Here is a 14,952-nt window from a genome sequence, read left to right as displayed (position 1 = left end):
AACAGAGATCATATCAAATGATATTTAACGATTTGTAGATTAGATTACACTTTCGAGAAAACATTCGTAAAAGGCGTCTTCGTGCACTTTTAAGACTGTTTACATGCAGTGGTGTGAATTATAATTTAAGTAAAATTTAAAACACTGATTTTGAATCATTTCAACTTGGCATGTAAACGCTACGCACACTCCGAGGCGCCATGTGGCAGTATGCACTTGTGCTTCATTTCAGTTTCGACGAAGAGAAGCAGAGCGCGAAGGATTTTGGGTAGGACATCCTTAGGTCAGCCATATTGCGGTGGTCCGTCTGAAGGAGAGAGAGAAGATGAGGGGGATCCGGGGAATAAGCCAGTTATCGGTGAGAACTTGGTTAACGGGGTTAAAGATGACTAGTAGAGGTTCTGCTGCATGGTTGTGTGTGTTGTTTTGTACGAGTGCTCTCTGGATAGAACAGATGCTGGCCTTGTTCTCATACAACAATGCTAGATAAGAGATCCAGCTGACAGTTCAGCTCTGTGTATGTCAATTCATTACCTTCCTCGTTTGATTCTGTCTTTATGCCACAGCACCTATCCTAACATTTAAAAGGGATCTATATAGTTTGTTGTATAAAGGCTGTGAAATAATAAATATTATTTGGAAAATATTAATTTCAATTAATATAGTTTTCATACTTATTATAGAACTCTTAGGTCAAAGTTTTTGAAGTGTATTTGCTCATTAAACCCCCTATTTTAATGTATTTTATTTATTTATTTAAAATATGTTTATGCTGTTTTTCTCGAAACATTTACATTGACCCCTAGAACTCTGCTGGACACCAGTTTGAAAACTTCTGACTGTTCCCTTAAAGTATATATAATTTTTTATAACTTGTCATTGTGATTTGACAGCACTTTCAGGTTGGAAGTTTTAGAGCAGGAAGAATGACAGTATTTAGTGTATTCAGCACAATATGGGGAAGAGAGAAATGTTTACTGATTATTATATTAGTGAATATTTATCCTTGTATTAGTTGTCATGCATTGCATTAAATCTGGTTCCCTTGTTGGTTTTATAGCTTTTTTTTTATTTATTTTTTTTATGACCTGCAACTACACTAGCTGTGAAAAGTTCATAAACTTGTCTGAATTTGTTTTGCATGATATTAAACACATTTAATTTATTCGATAAAATGACTGTAATAGTCATATTCTTAGGCAAGTATATAAATATATTAGTCACATAATCATAGTACAACGTGTAGTGAAATGCTTTTTACGGATCTCCTTACATAGAATAGATTTAACATGGGTATAAAGATCATAGAAAAATACATCTATTATTTGAACATAAATAATAAAAAAAAATAATAAACAAGAACATAAACAAACAGAAAATATTAGAAAAATAAAATAGAACATCCAATTATTTTTATGCCGTGTAGGAAATTTAAATGATATATGTGTGCAAATATAATATAATTATATCATTAAAAAAATCTGTTTAGATTAAAACAGAGTTAGAGTTTCTGGTTTTCACCACTGAACAGTGTCCATGTTGTAATATCTGTGTGTGATCCATTTCTTTTGTGTTTTCTAAATAAATTTTTAGCTTTTTATTAGATGAAACCGTGATTTTATATGTTTTCTAACGTATTTTTGGTGTCACGATGGCTTCAATCTCGATGCACATGAAAAGAAGGGTCTGTGGCTCTCGTATTTACTCTTTTGTTTGTGTCAAACGTAGGATTATAATTTAGTAGCGTCCCATGCCTCGCTCTTCCTCTCTTTATGCTGCTCTTTTTGGACACGCTTTATCTTCAGAGGCGTGATGTCTTTTCTGATTTTCAGAGGAGGCTTTATGCAGCACAGGCTGCCCATAAGGTGGATGTTGCGGCAGCCGTGGAGCCAGTAAAGTTTCTGCCGCAGGAAGTGCAGGTCAGTAGATGATGATTTGTCTCTCTCTCCACAGAGACGCTTCTATGCGGCCACTCAAAGGGACCAGCCCTTGACTGTGCCTCTGCCGGGCATCAAGGTCTCGGCAGGTGCCCCTCACATGTACCAGGATGTTCATGTATGTGTGGGTGCTGGGGAGGGTTTCTGCTCTCATATTAGGGACTGTTCAGGAATTACAATTTCAGTTTAATTTTACTGCAATGACAGGAAGAGGATTTTCATTAGTCTGATGCAAGTTTTGTGATTATGTAATGTGAACCAATTATGCTTATTTATTCCATGATACATACAATACATCTTAACTAATTTCTTTATTTTCTTAACAACTATATTTTACTAAACTATATTAAATACTGTCAACGCAGTTTTTGTTTATTAAAACGTCCATGAAAACATCACTTGTTTTCAGGGTACTTTACAAAAATAAATATTGACATCAAAATAGTTTTTTCTTTCATGGTGAGGATTAAGTGACATTTTTAATTCATTAATTATTAACTGAAAAAATATTGTAAATCATATGTGAATTAAATTTCTTTAAGCAGTATTTTTTGTTCATTTTATATATATATATATATATATATCTCAACAGATTTTTCTAGGAACAGTGCAACTGTTGTGTGTATTATCAAATGTTTATGGTTTCAAACCTGTAAAAAATGAAATGCATTATTAAAATATAAATCACATTTAGTTATTTAAGCATTTTCTTGATATTTAGACAAATTAATGTTAATTATGTGTTTATAAAGGAACTTTGTATTAAAATGCTAATATCTGCTGATACTGCAAAATGTGCTGTGATACAAATTTCATCAAATTCAGTGGCTTACAATCAATGTAGAAATATTACAATATTATGTGCCTATTTTACACAACTGGGTGCATTTTTGTTAACTCAAAAATGCACCAAAATTTAACACAAACATTTAATTGGCTTTTTTGATTGATTAAATTAACTTTTTAATTTTCTTTTTATAATGCTCAAAAAAGTCTAGTATGTCTTATAGATATATAAAAATGTCATTTAAAAATATTGTTTTTTTTATGCATTGCATTGATGCATTATATCATTAGTCACTTGAATATAACAAAACAATGATATTAGTAACCTGTACAAATCGAAGGAAACTGAATTACATTCATTCATTTATTTATTTATTTTTGTCTCTTCCAGGTGACAAAATTGCCTAGTGGGTTAGTGATTGCTTCCTTGGAAAACTATTCTCCTGCTTCTCGGATTGGTGTGCTCATCAGGGCTGGAAGTCGATATGAGACGATCGATAACCTCGGTGTCACACACTTGCTTCGTCTGGCTGCCAGTCTGGTATATATCCATCATGACTCTGTGTTTGACTGCTGTATTGCTTTTGTGCAGCATTCACTTCTCTATACTTCTGATTCCAGACAACCAAGGGAGCGTCTGCCTTCAAGATCTGCCGCGGTGTTGAGGCTGTAGGGGGAAGCTTAAGGTCAGTTTATCATTGTCACTGAACAGCTTCTTCTAAATGTCTGTTACCTAATAATATGTAAGGTATGTGGCATAATACAGTGGTTTTCAGCTGCTTTTGCATCAGGACCCAAGTTTACCTTTAGTTTTTTTTTTAACTTTTTGCTGCTCAGAACCACAATAGATCTGCCACCCACTTTTGATTTGCAACCCACCCGTTAAGAACCACTGGCTTGATATATATATATATATGGTGCATTATTGTACACAAATCTGTTATGTTATTTGAATAAATGTTTATAGTATATTTTTACATGCAGTGTGTCAAGCTCCAGGGAAAACATGGCATACACTGTAGACTGCCTGAGAGATCATATGTGAGTATAACACAGGATTAGTTTGTCTGTATGATCTTTTCTTCTACTGGAAACAAATACGTTGTCTGTCTGTCTTCTTGCAGTGACACTGTTATGGAGTATCTGATCAATGTGACCACTGCACCGGAGTTTCGGCCATGGGAAGTGTCAGACCTCACTGCCAGGGTGAAACTGGATAAGGAACTTGCCAAGCAGACTCCACAGATTGGTATGCAGTGTTTAACCCTCTGGCAGTCATTTTAGACCAAAAGCTTTTGTGTTTTGTATTTTTTGGACTCATTAGAATGGTACAAAACTTGACTTTTAGGTCACTTGATGTATGAACATACAAAAAATTGTGGACTTGAATAGAAAAATACAGAGCTATTTTTGGGTACATTCTACAAGTGAGCCTTAATTAAATAATCTTCAAAAATGTCTTAATGTCTATCTAAATGTGAAACCTAACAATAAATAAGTATTTAAATATGAATTAAGCACTGTATTAATTGAAAATGTTAAGTATTTTTCTCATATTTGAATTATTTTATATAGAAATAACTAGTGCATATTTTAGATGTGAGTATTGTCTACTACCATGAAAATCCCTTCAAAAAAAAAAAAAAAAAAAAATATATATATATATATATATATATATATATATATATATATATACACACACACACATATACATATACAGTCATAGCCAAAAATATCGGCACCCTTGGTAAATATGATCAAAGAAGGCTGTGAAAATTAATCTACATTGTTAATCCTTTCGATCTTTTATTTAAAAAATTCACAAAAATCTAACCTTTCATTGGATAATAAGAATTTAAAATGGGAGGAAATAACATTATGAAATAAATGTTTTGCTCTAATACACATTGCCCACAATTAACGGAACCCTTTTATTCAATACTTTTGAAACCTCCATTTGCCAGTTTAACAGCTCTAAATTTTCTCCTATAATGCCTGATGAGGTTAGAGAACACCTGACAAGAGATCAGAGACCATTCCTTCATCCAGAATCACTTCAGACCCTTTAGATTCACAGCTCCATGTTGGTGCTTCATTTTCTATAGGGTTCAGGTCAGAGGACTGGAATGGCCAGCAGAAGCTTGGTTTTGTGCTCAGTGACCCATTTTTGTGTTGTTTTGAGGTTTGTGTTTGGATTATTGTAAGAACCAAACATGGCCCATTATAAGATTTCTAACGGAGTCAGTCAGTTATTGATTTTTTTGTATCTGTTGGTATTTGATAGAATCCATGATGCCATGTGTCTAAACAAGATGTCCAGGACCTCCAGCAGAAATATAGGCCCACAACATCAAAAATACAGCAGTATATTTCATTGTACACATGGGGTAGTTTTTATCTCTGTGTTCACCAAACACATCTTGAATGTTTGCTGCTAAAAAGCCAGTGCCATTTGAGGTTCCAGTCGTGTCTGATAACTGAATATGCTGGAGTTTGTTTTTGGATGAGCTAGGAGAATTTTTCTTGAAACCCTCCCAAACAACATGTGGTGATGTAGGTTTTTTAAAAAGGTTTTCTGACCCCGAGACTCAACTATTTTCTGCAGTTCTCCAGCTGTGGTCCTTGGAGAGTCTTTAGCCACTCAAACTCTCCTACTCACCGTGCATTAGGACGATATAGACCCACGTCCTCTTCCAGGCAGTTTCGTAACATTTTATGTTGATTGGAAATTCTTAATTATTGCCCTGATGGTGGAAATGGGAATTTTCACTGCTCTAGCTCTTTTCTTAAAGCCACTTCACTAATTTGTGAAGCTCAATTATCTTTTGCTGCACATCAGAAATATATTCTTAGGTTTTTCTCATTGTGATGGATGATTAAGGGAATTCGGGCTTTGATTTCCCTCCTATTTATATTTCTGTGAAACAGGACGCCATGGCTGGATAATTTCATGTTCATAATCACCCTGGAGTGCTCAAAATTGTGAATATGAATGGGAATATACTTCAGAGATATTTTACTCATAAGAATTTCTAGGGGTGCCAATAATTGTCCAATGTGTATTTGAGAAAAACATTTATTTCATAATGATATTTCCCCCTATTTTAAATTCTTATTATCCAATGAAAGGTTAGATTTTTGTGAATTTTTAAAATAAAAGATCAAAAGGTTTAACAATGCAGATTAATTTTCACAGCCTTCTTTGATCATATTTACCAAGGGTGCCGATATTTTTGGCCATGACTGTACATATACATATAAACGACGCGTTTGAGTGAGTACAATAATGTACAGTATTTTAAAAATAATGTGTTTTTTGAACATTAATGCATGTCAACATATTCTGTTACAACAAATACACAAAATAATTTTTGGCCTTGACTGTACATATACATATACACATACATGTATACAAACACATATATATAAATATAGATAGATAGATATAGATACAAAATATAACATTCATTTCTTTAAAAATAACAACGTCACGCTTTTTTGTCTTAGTCTGTTTTGACTGCCAATTATCACACGTTTGGTCCCAGAGGGTTCATTTTGATAAAAAACTGTTAATACAGTAATTTTGTCATATGATTGACTGAGGTTGGTTAGCGGTCAAAATGTCCCTGATTCCTGTTTCCATTCTTCATCTATTTGTTTGTGCCTCAGGTGTCATTGAGAATTTGCATGCTGCAGCTTATAAGAATGCCCTGTCCAATTCCTTATACTGTCCAGACTTCATGCTCGGCCAAATCACCGCAGAACAGGTAAGGCAACGTTTTGGAGGGAAAACAAATGGATATGGCTCATTAATGTTCTTTGTATTGTTGTACAAATTCATTTGAATCTTTCATATAGCATTTGAGTCTTGTCCAAATTATGCGCCATTTCATATCATAGTAACAATATATATCGTGATAGAGTTTCTGCTGGGAAATTAATAGATGGATTATTTGGATTTTCATTTATACAGTAAATTGATATTTTATGAAATTAAAGGGGTCATGAACATGAACTCTTTTTTATTTTTTTCATTTTGTACTGTACTAAGGTCCATTTATAATGTTATTACATCCAAAAACATCATAATTTAGAATTAATAAGCTATTTTCTGTCCTGTTTTTAACCCCCCTCATCAGAACGTTCTGTTTGAATAATCGTGGCGGATTGTAGACTCGGAAGTAAACGCCCACTGCTATGACTGGCTAACAGCGTACATTCATTCCTCATAGATGGACGCTGCTGTGATTTAGGTTTAAAACACATAAATAACTCAATACATATCGAACAATCTGATCTGTAAGAAGAGACGAAGCAATAGTGACCACGTAATGAAAACAGTTACTTACACTTGTGTGGTGCGACATTACAATCGGATCCAGTATAGTTGGCACAGCATCATCTTTTAGTTTCAGTGTTTTTGAAAATCCTACATCGAATTGTGCCTTGTTTGTAAACGAACCCACAGTACAATGAAGTGAACAAAGAACCGAGTTCTTACTGACGCGGTCTGGATCTTCATTAAAATACAGTTTTCTCTTTTCTAATATTGGGATCAGAATGAAGGCAATGCAAAGACTGTTTTTTCTACAACTTGGCACTGCACAGCATCTTGTTGTCTTCAGACCCATCTTTATCATTTGGTTTCTGCATAGACCTGAGCGTTCGCCTCTGTCGTAAACACTAGGCTACATGCGTGAATCGGGGGGCGGGGCTAAACAGACAGTGATGTCGATCTTCTTCTGCTAAGGCGGTGCTTATCCACACTATTACATCATATAGTAGAGCATTCCTAAAACTGTCGTTTTGGCCGACTGCCTTCAATATAAGCTGTTTTTAGACTAACGACAAAGTCTTGAGTTCTGAAGCTTACAGGATGTCTTTATAGTACAGTGACCTCACAAATCAAGGGAATTTTGGTTTCTTAGTTCATGACCCCTTTAAAAGTCACTTCATCGGATTTTGTTCTTTTATTTGTAACTTCATGAACATTAACCAAACAAAGATTAATCATAACTGAATAAGTCTAATTTATATAACACATGGACACTCATCTTTAAGGTTTCACATTGCTGTAAAAGAGCTGTAGAATAGTAATGAACGCGATTACTACATTGCTTGACAACAGTAAACAACATGCAAATAACAATCCTGCACAAATATATCACATTGCAAATAAAAGTTACATTTTAATGTTCTCTGTATTATGCCCTTTTACACAGATGCACACCTTTGTTCAGAACAACTTCACAAGTGCAAGAATGGCCCTTGTTGGTCTTGGTATGTTATGAAATTGTTGCCTTATTAAAGGAGAAGATTTAATATGGCCCCAAAAAGGATATCAAATCAGTTATTTGTACTGTATGCTATTGTGTAGGTGTGGATCATGCCGTGCTTAAGCAGGTTGGGGAGCAATTCCTGAACATCCGCAGTGGAGCAGGCACTGTTGGTTCCAAAGCCATGTACCGTGGAGGTAGAGTGCATCATTAATACTAGAACAGTATTAAAAATACAAAATAAAATACACAGTACATTTACCTTACATATTCACGGAAAGTCTCATTTTCAGGTCGATACTGTCAGTAATGTAAGGAACTTGACTGTTGCTCTACCGCAGAACCTAGGGAACCGTCTTACTGTCTGCTGCCTACATAGAATCCCTTTTAAGGCATTATCCAAACTAAAATGAACCTTTTTTTAATCATGCTAATTGGGCAGCAACACCTAACAGTCACATAATTTACATGTACTCATTTGGCTGTTGCTTTTATCCAAAGCAGCTTGCAGCATATATATATATATATATATATATATATATATATATATATATATATATATATATATATATATATATATATATATATATATATTCCTGGGAATCAAACCTAAAATCTTGACACTTCTAGCACCATGCTGTAAGTTACAGGAACGCACTGCAAAAGTAGTGTTCTTCACAAAACACGTAAGAGACTTTCCCAAAGATCATCACAGTTTGATGTTAGCATCTTGATGAAAATGTACTTTTGTGGTTGTAGTTCATATCCTTTTGGTTTATTTGTCTTAAAAGCTGACAAAATTAACTTTTAGCAATATATGCTTTTCCACTTTATAGGCTTTCACCTCTGAGGAAACACAGCAATATTATCATGTGCACAACAACACATATATTGGACAATAAAATGCTCCTCTAGAATCTCTGTTTCTGTCCTGCTAATATATGTTTCATGGGGTTTGAAATTTGCTTTCTAGGTTGGCAGCTGATTATGTTTTGGAATAAGATTATTGTCATTGAACGATTGTTGGAAAGTCTGGTATGAGTCTGATCCTAAATAAATAAATAATAATGCATTTAAAAATGTTTAAAGCGGAACTTAATTTTTTTTCCTAAGTACATTTATAGTGTCAGAAGAGGCATGCTCCTAAATAAGTGCTCTGCTTCTGAAACGCTGTGTAATGTTAGTCTCTGGCTGTGTTCTCCAGGTGAGCTGAGGCATCAGTCTGGAGGAGGACTGGTTCATGCGGTCGTGGCGAGCGAAGGTGCAAGTGCAACTTCAGCTGAGGCCACTGCATTCAGCATACTGCAGCATGTGCTTGGAGCAGGACCTCATGTCAAGAGAGGCTCCAACACTACAAGCAAACTGAGTCAGGCCATCTCAAAGGTCACTGCTCAGCCCTTTGATGTGAGTATCACCTTGGGTGATCTTCAGCTTAAAGAAGATTTATACGAAGGACTCTTTGTAACTGTCTGTCTTGCTTTGTTGCAGGTGTCTGCTTTCAATGCCAACTACACAGATTCTGGTCTGTTTGGCGTTTACACCATCTGCCAGTATAATGCTGCCAAAGATGTACGTGTGATTTATATTATGCTTTAGTTTTAACTGTGCATGATGCTAGCCAGGCCAAACCTATATGTTGGTTCCCAGGAAACATCTCCTTTAGTCATAAGGCATAATTAAGCAATAGTTCAGTAAACAATAAATGAATGTAGCATTATAATATACCACAATAATACCATTTACTATTTTGCTCAATCAGAAATAGTTCCAAATGAAGTAAAAACAGAATAGTCTCTATAAGCATTCATTCATGCATCAGTGTTTTGGAATGAATGATTCAGTGACTCATACCTGGATGAATTAATATTCTTGAATGAATCAGTAAAGTACATGGTGTTAAGTATCAAATATTACTTGTGGTGTTGCCCGTGACAGTTAAAGTGTTCATTTTTGTGTTCAGGTAATCAAAGCAGCAGTCAGTCAAGTGAATGACATTGCACAAGGAAACCTTGGAGCAGCTGACCTCAGCAGAGCTAAGTGAGTTTATTTGCTGGAGACCAAGAGTGCAGTACTTGTTTTTTTTAAATATTTTATTCATTACGTGTTTTCATGTAATTATTAATGAATTGTCTTTTTGTCTGAGCAGGAATCAGTTGACGGCTGAGTACTTGATGTCTATTGAGAGTTCTGAGGGCTTAATGGAAGCTATTGGTTCACAAGTGCTGGCAGAGGGTACCTACCATTCCCCCGAGTCTGTGACCCAGAAAATCAATGCTGTGTCTTCAGCTGATGTTGTCAATGTAAGCAACTATTGTTTCTTAGGGTAATAGTAACCCAGTGTAAAGTCTCTAGGAACATAACATCATATCTTAGGTTCAACCGTCTGTATTGACAACCTGTAACCTGAAGAATAACTTGGAGAAAGAATCATAGTGTACTTTACAAAATGTTTAATATTTTTTGGTCACTACATAATTCCTGTATTAGCATTATTTAGAGTTGACTGTACTATACGGCTATTTTAAAATATATTCTGAAAATAGCGATAATAAGTAGGTATCTATAGTAGTGTATCTGTTGGCTTTTTGATTGCAATTTTGTAAAACAAAGTTGGTCTCATTTGTTTTTCAGGTTGCAAAAAAATTCATGTCTGGCAAAAAGACGATGACCTCCAGTGGACACTTGGTCAACACACCTTTTGTTGATGAAATCTGATGGGCACACATTTTATCTTTCAACAGAGTCTAACTCTTCTTTTCATTATAATGAAATGAGGACGTGTTCACGATATCTTTATTGTTCCTGTCCAAATAAAAAAATAAAAAAATAAATAAAATAATTAGGTTGTCATCAACTGTCGGTCTTGAGATTTGTAATATTATATAAAGTGGAGTAATCTGAAAAGAAGAACTCCGCACTTGCCCAGTTGAAATGTATAGATGTAAATTAATAAAGTATCTTACCAACACCAACAAACATTTATGAAACAAGTTGTGATTTGTGATCCTCTTACAGCTTCTTTATAACATCAATGCACTGAAATTAAATTAAAAATATTACCTTTTTGAAATCTGAATATAAACTAATGGTAACAGACTAGTGGTATTTTACTGCTTTGTTTTTGCAAGAAACAGGCTTCAAAGAACCATGAAAACTTGTGTGTAAGTATATATATGTGAAGAGTTTATTTGCAAAAACAAATAATGTTTTTATTGTGTTAGCTGTTTTTTTTAAAGTTATTTTTTAACCTAGTCAAAAAAAAAACAACAACTGCAGTTTGATTGAGATTAATTGGAATGCACAATGAAAAAACATGATTTTTGAGAATTGTTAAAAACGGAGTTGTCTGTTTTTGCAAATTAACTCTTCATATAATGGCAAAAAGTCATCAGAAAGTCAAAGATCATCCTGATCGTGGATGAAAAAATGTCAGGAAAAAAATGAGTGATCTGGTCAAAAGGCCGAGGAGCACTTTCAGGAAAAGTTAGTTTAAGTTTGTGTAATATTTATTATCAAGATCACGGAGAGGACTGTTCATTCATACAAATCTTAACTGGTTTAAATTGAGCAAATGCCAGGTAAAAAACAAAAACACAAACACCCTTGTCCAACAATTTATTTATTATATGTATTACATTCTTTAATATCCTTATTGCGTTCACTACAGTGTTAATATGTATAACATGAAAATAAATATTTTAATCTCTTAATTTCATTGGTCGATGAAATTTATATTACTTCTACCAAGTTGTAAAATATATTTCCAGTATAGTTATTGTTTTCTCTTTATTACATTTTGCGTCTGTTCAAATGAAGCATCTATGATTAAACTTTTTGGAAGAAACTCTTCTGTTCAGTGACGTCTCGCGGAGTTGTCAAAAGCAGGTTGGTGACGTCACGTGTTGCGTCATGTTCTCCTGCCCCCTCCGTTATTCCTTACAAAGGGAAAACATCTCGCGAGCAGGGTTGTGTTTTGAAAGGTTCGCGGACGCTCTTTTACGGTATATTAGTTCAAACTGAAACGCGGAAGAACGTAAGACAAGGAGGACAGCGGAGGTTATCGATACAGCGCGACATTTGCCAGTATATCCGATACTGATGCGAGAACAGACTCGAGCGCTGTGGAATCGTTTTCCTTTTTCAATGATATCCATAAATCAAGAGGGAAGATCCAGCACGGATGTAACACATCGGAATAGTTGGGATTTTCCTCACAGCCGTGCTCAAGTATGGGCTCACCTTTCAGGCTGTTGTTAGTGGAGTTCGTGAGGGGTAATGTTTCATAATGGGATGATGTTCAATGCTGAGTGTCATACTGCTGGTGTTTGCATCATAATCCTTCAACTGACATTCAGATGTTATCTTCTAGAACTGCATGAAGAGCATCTCCATGAGGTTCTCTCTGAAAAGAGGGAGTGAAAGTTGCATCCATCTCATACAATCCCAAACATCTAACAGCCCTAAACTCATGTAGTTCACAGACTGAGGTATGAAAATGGATAAACTCACCATTATTTCAGGATGTCTCTTTCTCGCGGCAGATATCTTCGCAATTGCAAGCATTGCAAATCCAGACTGGATCAATACAGGCGGTCAAGAGGGTAAGAGACTTTCAGTCTTTTCAGTCAAATACCATGCAACTCTTTATGTGGAGGGTCTGCATGTGCAATGTTTTTAGAACTATTAAGCATAAAATGCAAAAAGTCCATTACAAAACCATTCATCTGGCTCTAATGTATTTATTTCTGCATTAAACATGCATTTCCTGCTGTAGTTGGACACCATGTATTCAAACAAGATAGGACAATATCATTTTCCTTTCTCTACTCAACAGTTTAGGGGTAGAACATATAAATATATAAAAGCATCTGGCATTAGTTGATAAAAGCCAGCGATTAAATGTTTTGCATTAGTGAGATGTGCAGAAGAAGGCTTTTAAGCGAAATGTGTTGTTGATTACTCTGTGTGTTTGTTGCTGTATTTAATGAAGTCTGTTGGGAATTGCCTTCCACAGAGATGAGATCTACCAGCAGTTAATTAGTTGGAAAATTGTTCTGTTGTGTAAAAGTGGGAATAATATTAATAGAATGTTGTTGCTGCAAATGATCTTATATGGATCCTCATATTTTCCACTCAACTCTAATGCTCAAATAAAAAAGATCCTTTAAGTTAGTCTGACTTTTAGCACAATATGGGCCCCAGCAGGCTCTGCTTTAGTTTGTTAAAGAAGATCCCCTCCTAAACAAATGTGACACAAAACAGCTGTTTACCCACCGTTACTTTATTTTTTTTGTCCCAAAGAGATGTAGCAGAGAATAAAAAGCTCTCTCAATGCTGAAAACAGCACAATGTTACTGGAAAAACAATTGAGTTAGTCCACAATATAACAGATAAAAAAAACTACCCATCCATCCATTCATTCCTCCCTCCCTCCATCTGTCTATCTATCTCTGTCTATCTTATTCTGATTGGTCATTTGCAAAATTTTCATAAAATGTTTCTCGTAACGATAAAATGCACGTCGCTGTCCCTTTGTCATATAACTCCAGCTCTCTTTTCCTGTAATAAAATAATTCATATCAATATTTCATGTCCTTAGAATTGTTTGTATTGTATTCCGTGTGTGCGTATATACATACCTGCAGCACTCTCCAATAATTTCTCATTTTCCCAAATCCCCGTCTGACTGGAAGAGGTGGAGGTACTGGTCTGCTTATCTCTAATGATTGGAAATGTAATCCTTTACTATCTCTTGGTATCAACAGTTCTTTTGAATCACATTCAGTCACTCTTAAATCCATTTTGTAGTCGTTTATCGACCCCCAGAAAGGGTGTGGCGCAAATCAAAAAATCCTACTGACCTTAATGTGTTCTGGTCACTCCTCTCTTCCTTCTCTGCTAATGTCTCCACTACTAAAAGGACATTCTATCACAACAAAATTAACAATTCGACTAACCCTCGCATGCTCTTTAAAACATTTTCTTCCCTGTAATTCAGAAACATGGCTTTTCATATCACTGCTATGCTGATAACACTCAACTCTACCTCTCATTCCATCCTGATGATCCGACGATAGCTGCTCGCGTCTCAGCTTGTCTAACAGACGTTTCTTGCTGGATGAAGGACCATCACCTTCAACTCAACCTTGCCAAGACAGAACTGCTTGTGGTTCCAACAAACCCATCACTTCATCACAATCTCACCATCCAGTTAGGCACCATTAGTTCAACCATAACTCCTTCAAAAACAGCTAGAAACTTTGGAGTTGTGATTGATGATCAGCTGTATTTCTCAGACCACATTGCTAAAACTGCCCGGTCCTGCAGATTTGCTTTATTCAACATCAAGAAGATCAAGCCCTTTCTTTCGGAACATGCTTCACAACTCCTTGTTCAAGCTCTTGTTCTGTCCATGCTGGACTATTGCAATGCTCTCTTGGCAGGTCTTCCAGCCAGTTCTATCAAACCTTTACAATTCATCCAGAATGCGGCAGCAAGATTAATTTTTAATGCACAGAAAAGAATGCATGTCACACCTCTGTTCATCAATTTGCACTGGCTACCAATAGCTGCTCGCATAAAATTCAAGGCACTACTGTTTGCCTACAAAACCACCACTGACTCAGCTCCCCTTTAGCTAAATTCACTATGTGTCCTCTGGAAGCTTGTGTTCTGCAAGTGAATGGTGTATTATTGTTCATCCCAAAAAGGCACAAAATCACTTTCACAGACTTTTTCATTAAATGCTCCCTCGTGGTGGAATGACCTGACCAACTCAATCCAAGCAGCTGAGTCCTTAGTCATCTTCAAGAAACGGCTAAAAACACATCTCTTCCATCTTTATTTGACCCTCTAACTCTAGCACTTTCTATTCTAATTCTATTTTATGTATTTGTTTTCTATAAAAAAAAGACATCAAAGGATTCTCTATTCTTTTTCTATCTGTTTTCATT

The 14,952-nt window shown here is 35.4% G+C and overlaps 2 protein-coding genes across 4 annotated transcripts in view; both read left to right on the top strand.

The window, feature by feature from the left end:
* Nucleotides 1-216: 216 nt before the first annotated feature.
* Nucleotides 217-11,709, top strand: LOC131551305 (cytochrome b-c1 complex subunit 2, mitochondrial). 2 transcript variants are annotated; one of them, XM_058794134.1, is made up of 14 exons: nt 217-358; nt 1,833-1,919; nt 3,115-3,264; nt 3,345-3,409; nt 3,708-3,764; nt 3,848-3,972; nt 6,393-6,490; nt 7,946-8,003; nt 8,101-8,196; nt 9,204-9,403; nt 9,488-9,568; nt 9,960-10,036; nt 10,146-10,299; nt 10,631-11,709. In XM_058794134.1, the coding sequence occupies exons 1-14, from the start codon at nt 326-328 to the stop codon at nt 10,712-10,714; spliced, it is 1,365 nt and encodes a 454-aa protein (XP_058650117.1). In that variant the 5' UTR covers nt 217-325; the 3' UTR covers nt 10,715-11,709. The 2 variants fall into 2 exon arrangements, with proteins under 2 accessions (XP_058650117.1, XP_058650116.1); XM_058794133.1 differs by lacking the exon at nt 1,833-1,919 and adding an exon at nt 1,954-2,055 and having other exon boundaries at nt 228-358.
* Nucleotides 11,710-11,917: 208 nt separating this feature from the next.
* The window catches only part of mosmob (modulator of smoothened b), a 6,671-nt gene continuing 3,636 nt past the window's right edge, over nt 11,918-14,952 (top strand). The window contains exons 1-2 of one of the 2 annotated variants that reach the window (XM_058792689.1): nt 11,918-12,226; nt 12,369-12,600. In XM_058792689.1, the coding sequence (XP_058648672.1) occupies nt 12,489-12,600 (112 nt within the window). In that variant the 5' untranslated portion in view covers nt 11,918-12,226; nt 12,369-12,488. Of the gene's footprint in view, nt 12,272-12,368; nt 12,601-14,952 lie in introns of both variants that reach the window. The other variant, XM_058792688.1, reaches the window with a different exon arrangement.

The sequence above is a fragment of the Onychostoma macrolepis genome, chromosome 12 (genome assembly GCF_012432095.1).
Source record: "Onychostoma macrolepis isolate SWU-2019 chromosome 12, ASM1243209v1, whole genome shotgun sequence".
NCBI lineage: Eukaryota > Metazoa > Chordata > Actinopteri > Cypriniformes > Cyprinidae > Onychostoma > Onychostoma macrolepis.
Note: the sequence above shows the minus strand (reverse complement) of the source record. Positions and strands in the feature narration are given on the sequence as shown.

Coding starts and splice junctions, on each gene's coding strand:
- LOC131551305 (XM_058794133.1), top strand. CDS start 326: ATGAGGGGGATCCGGGGAATAAGCCAGTTATCG. Junction 6,491..7,945: donor GCCAAATCACCGCAGAACAG/GTAAGGCAACGT, acceptor CCTTTTACACAG/ATGCACACCTTTGTTCAGAA. Junction 10,037..10,145: donor GCTGACCTCAGCAGAGCTAA/GTGAGTTTATTT, acceptor TTGTCTGAGCAG/GAATCAGTTGACGGCTGAGT.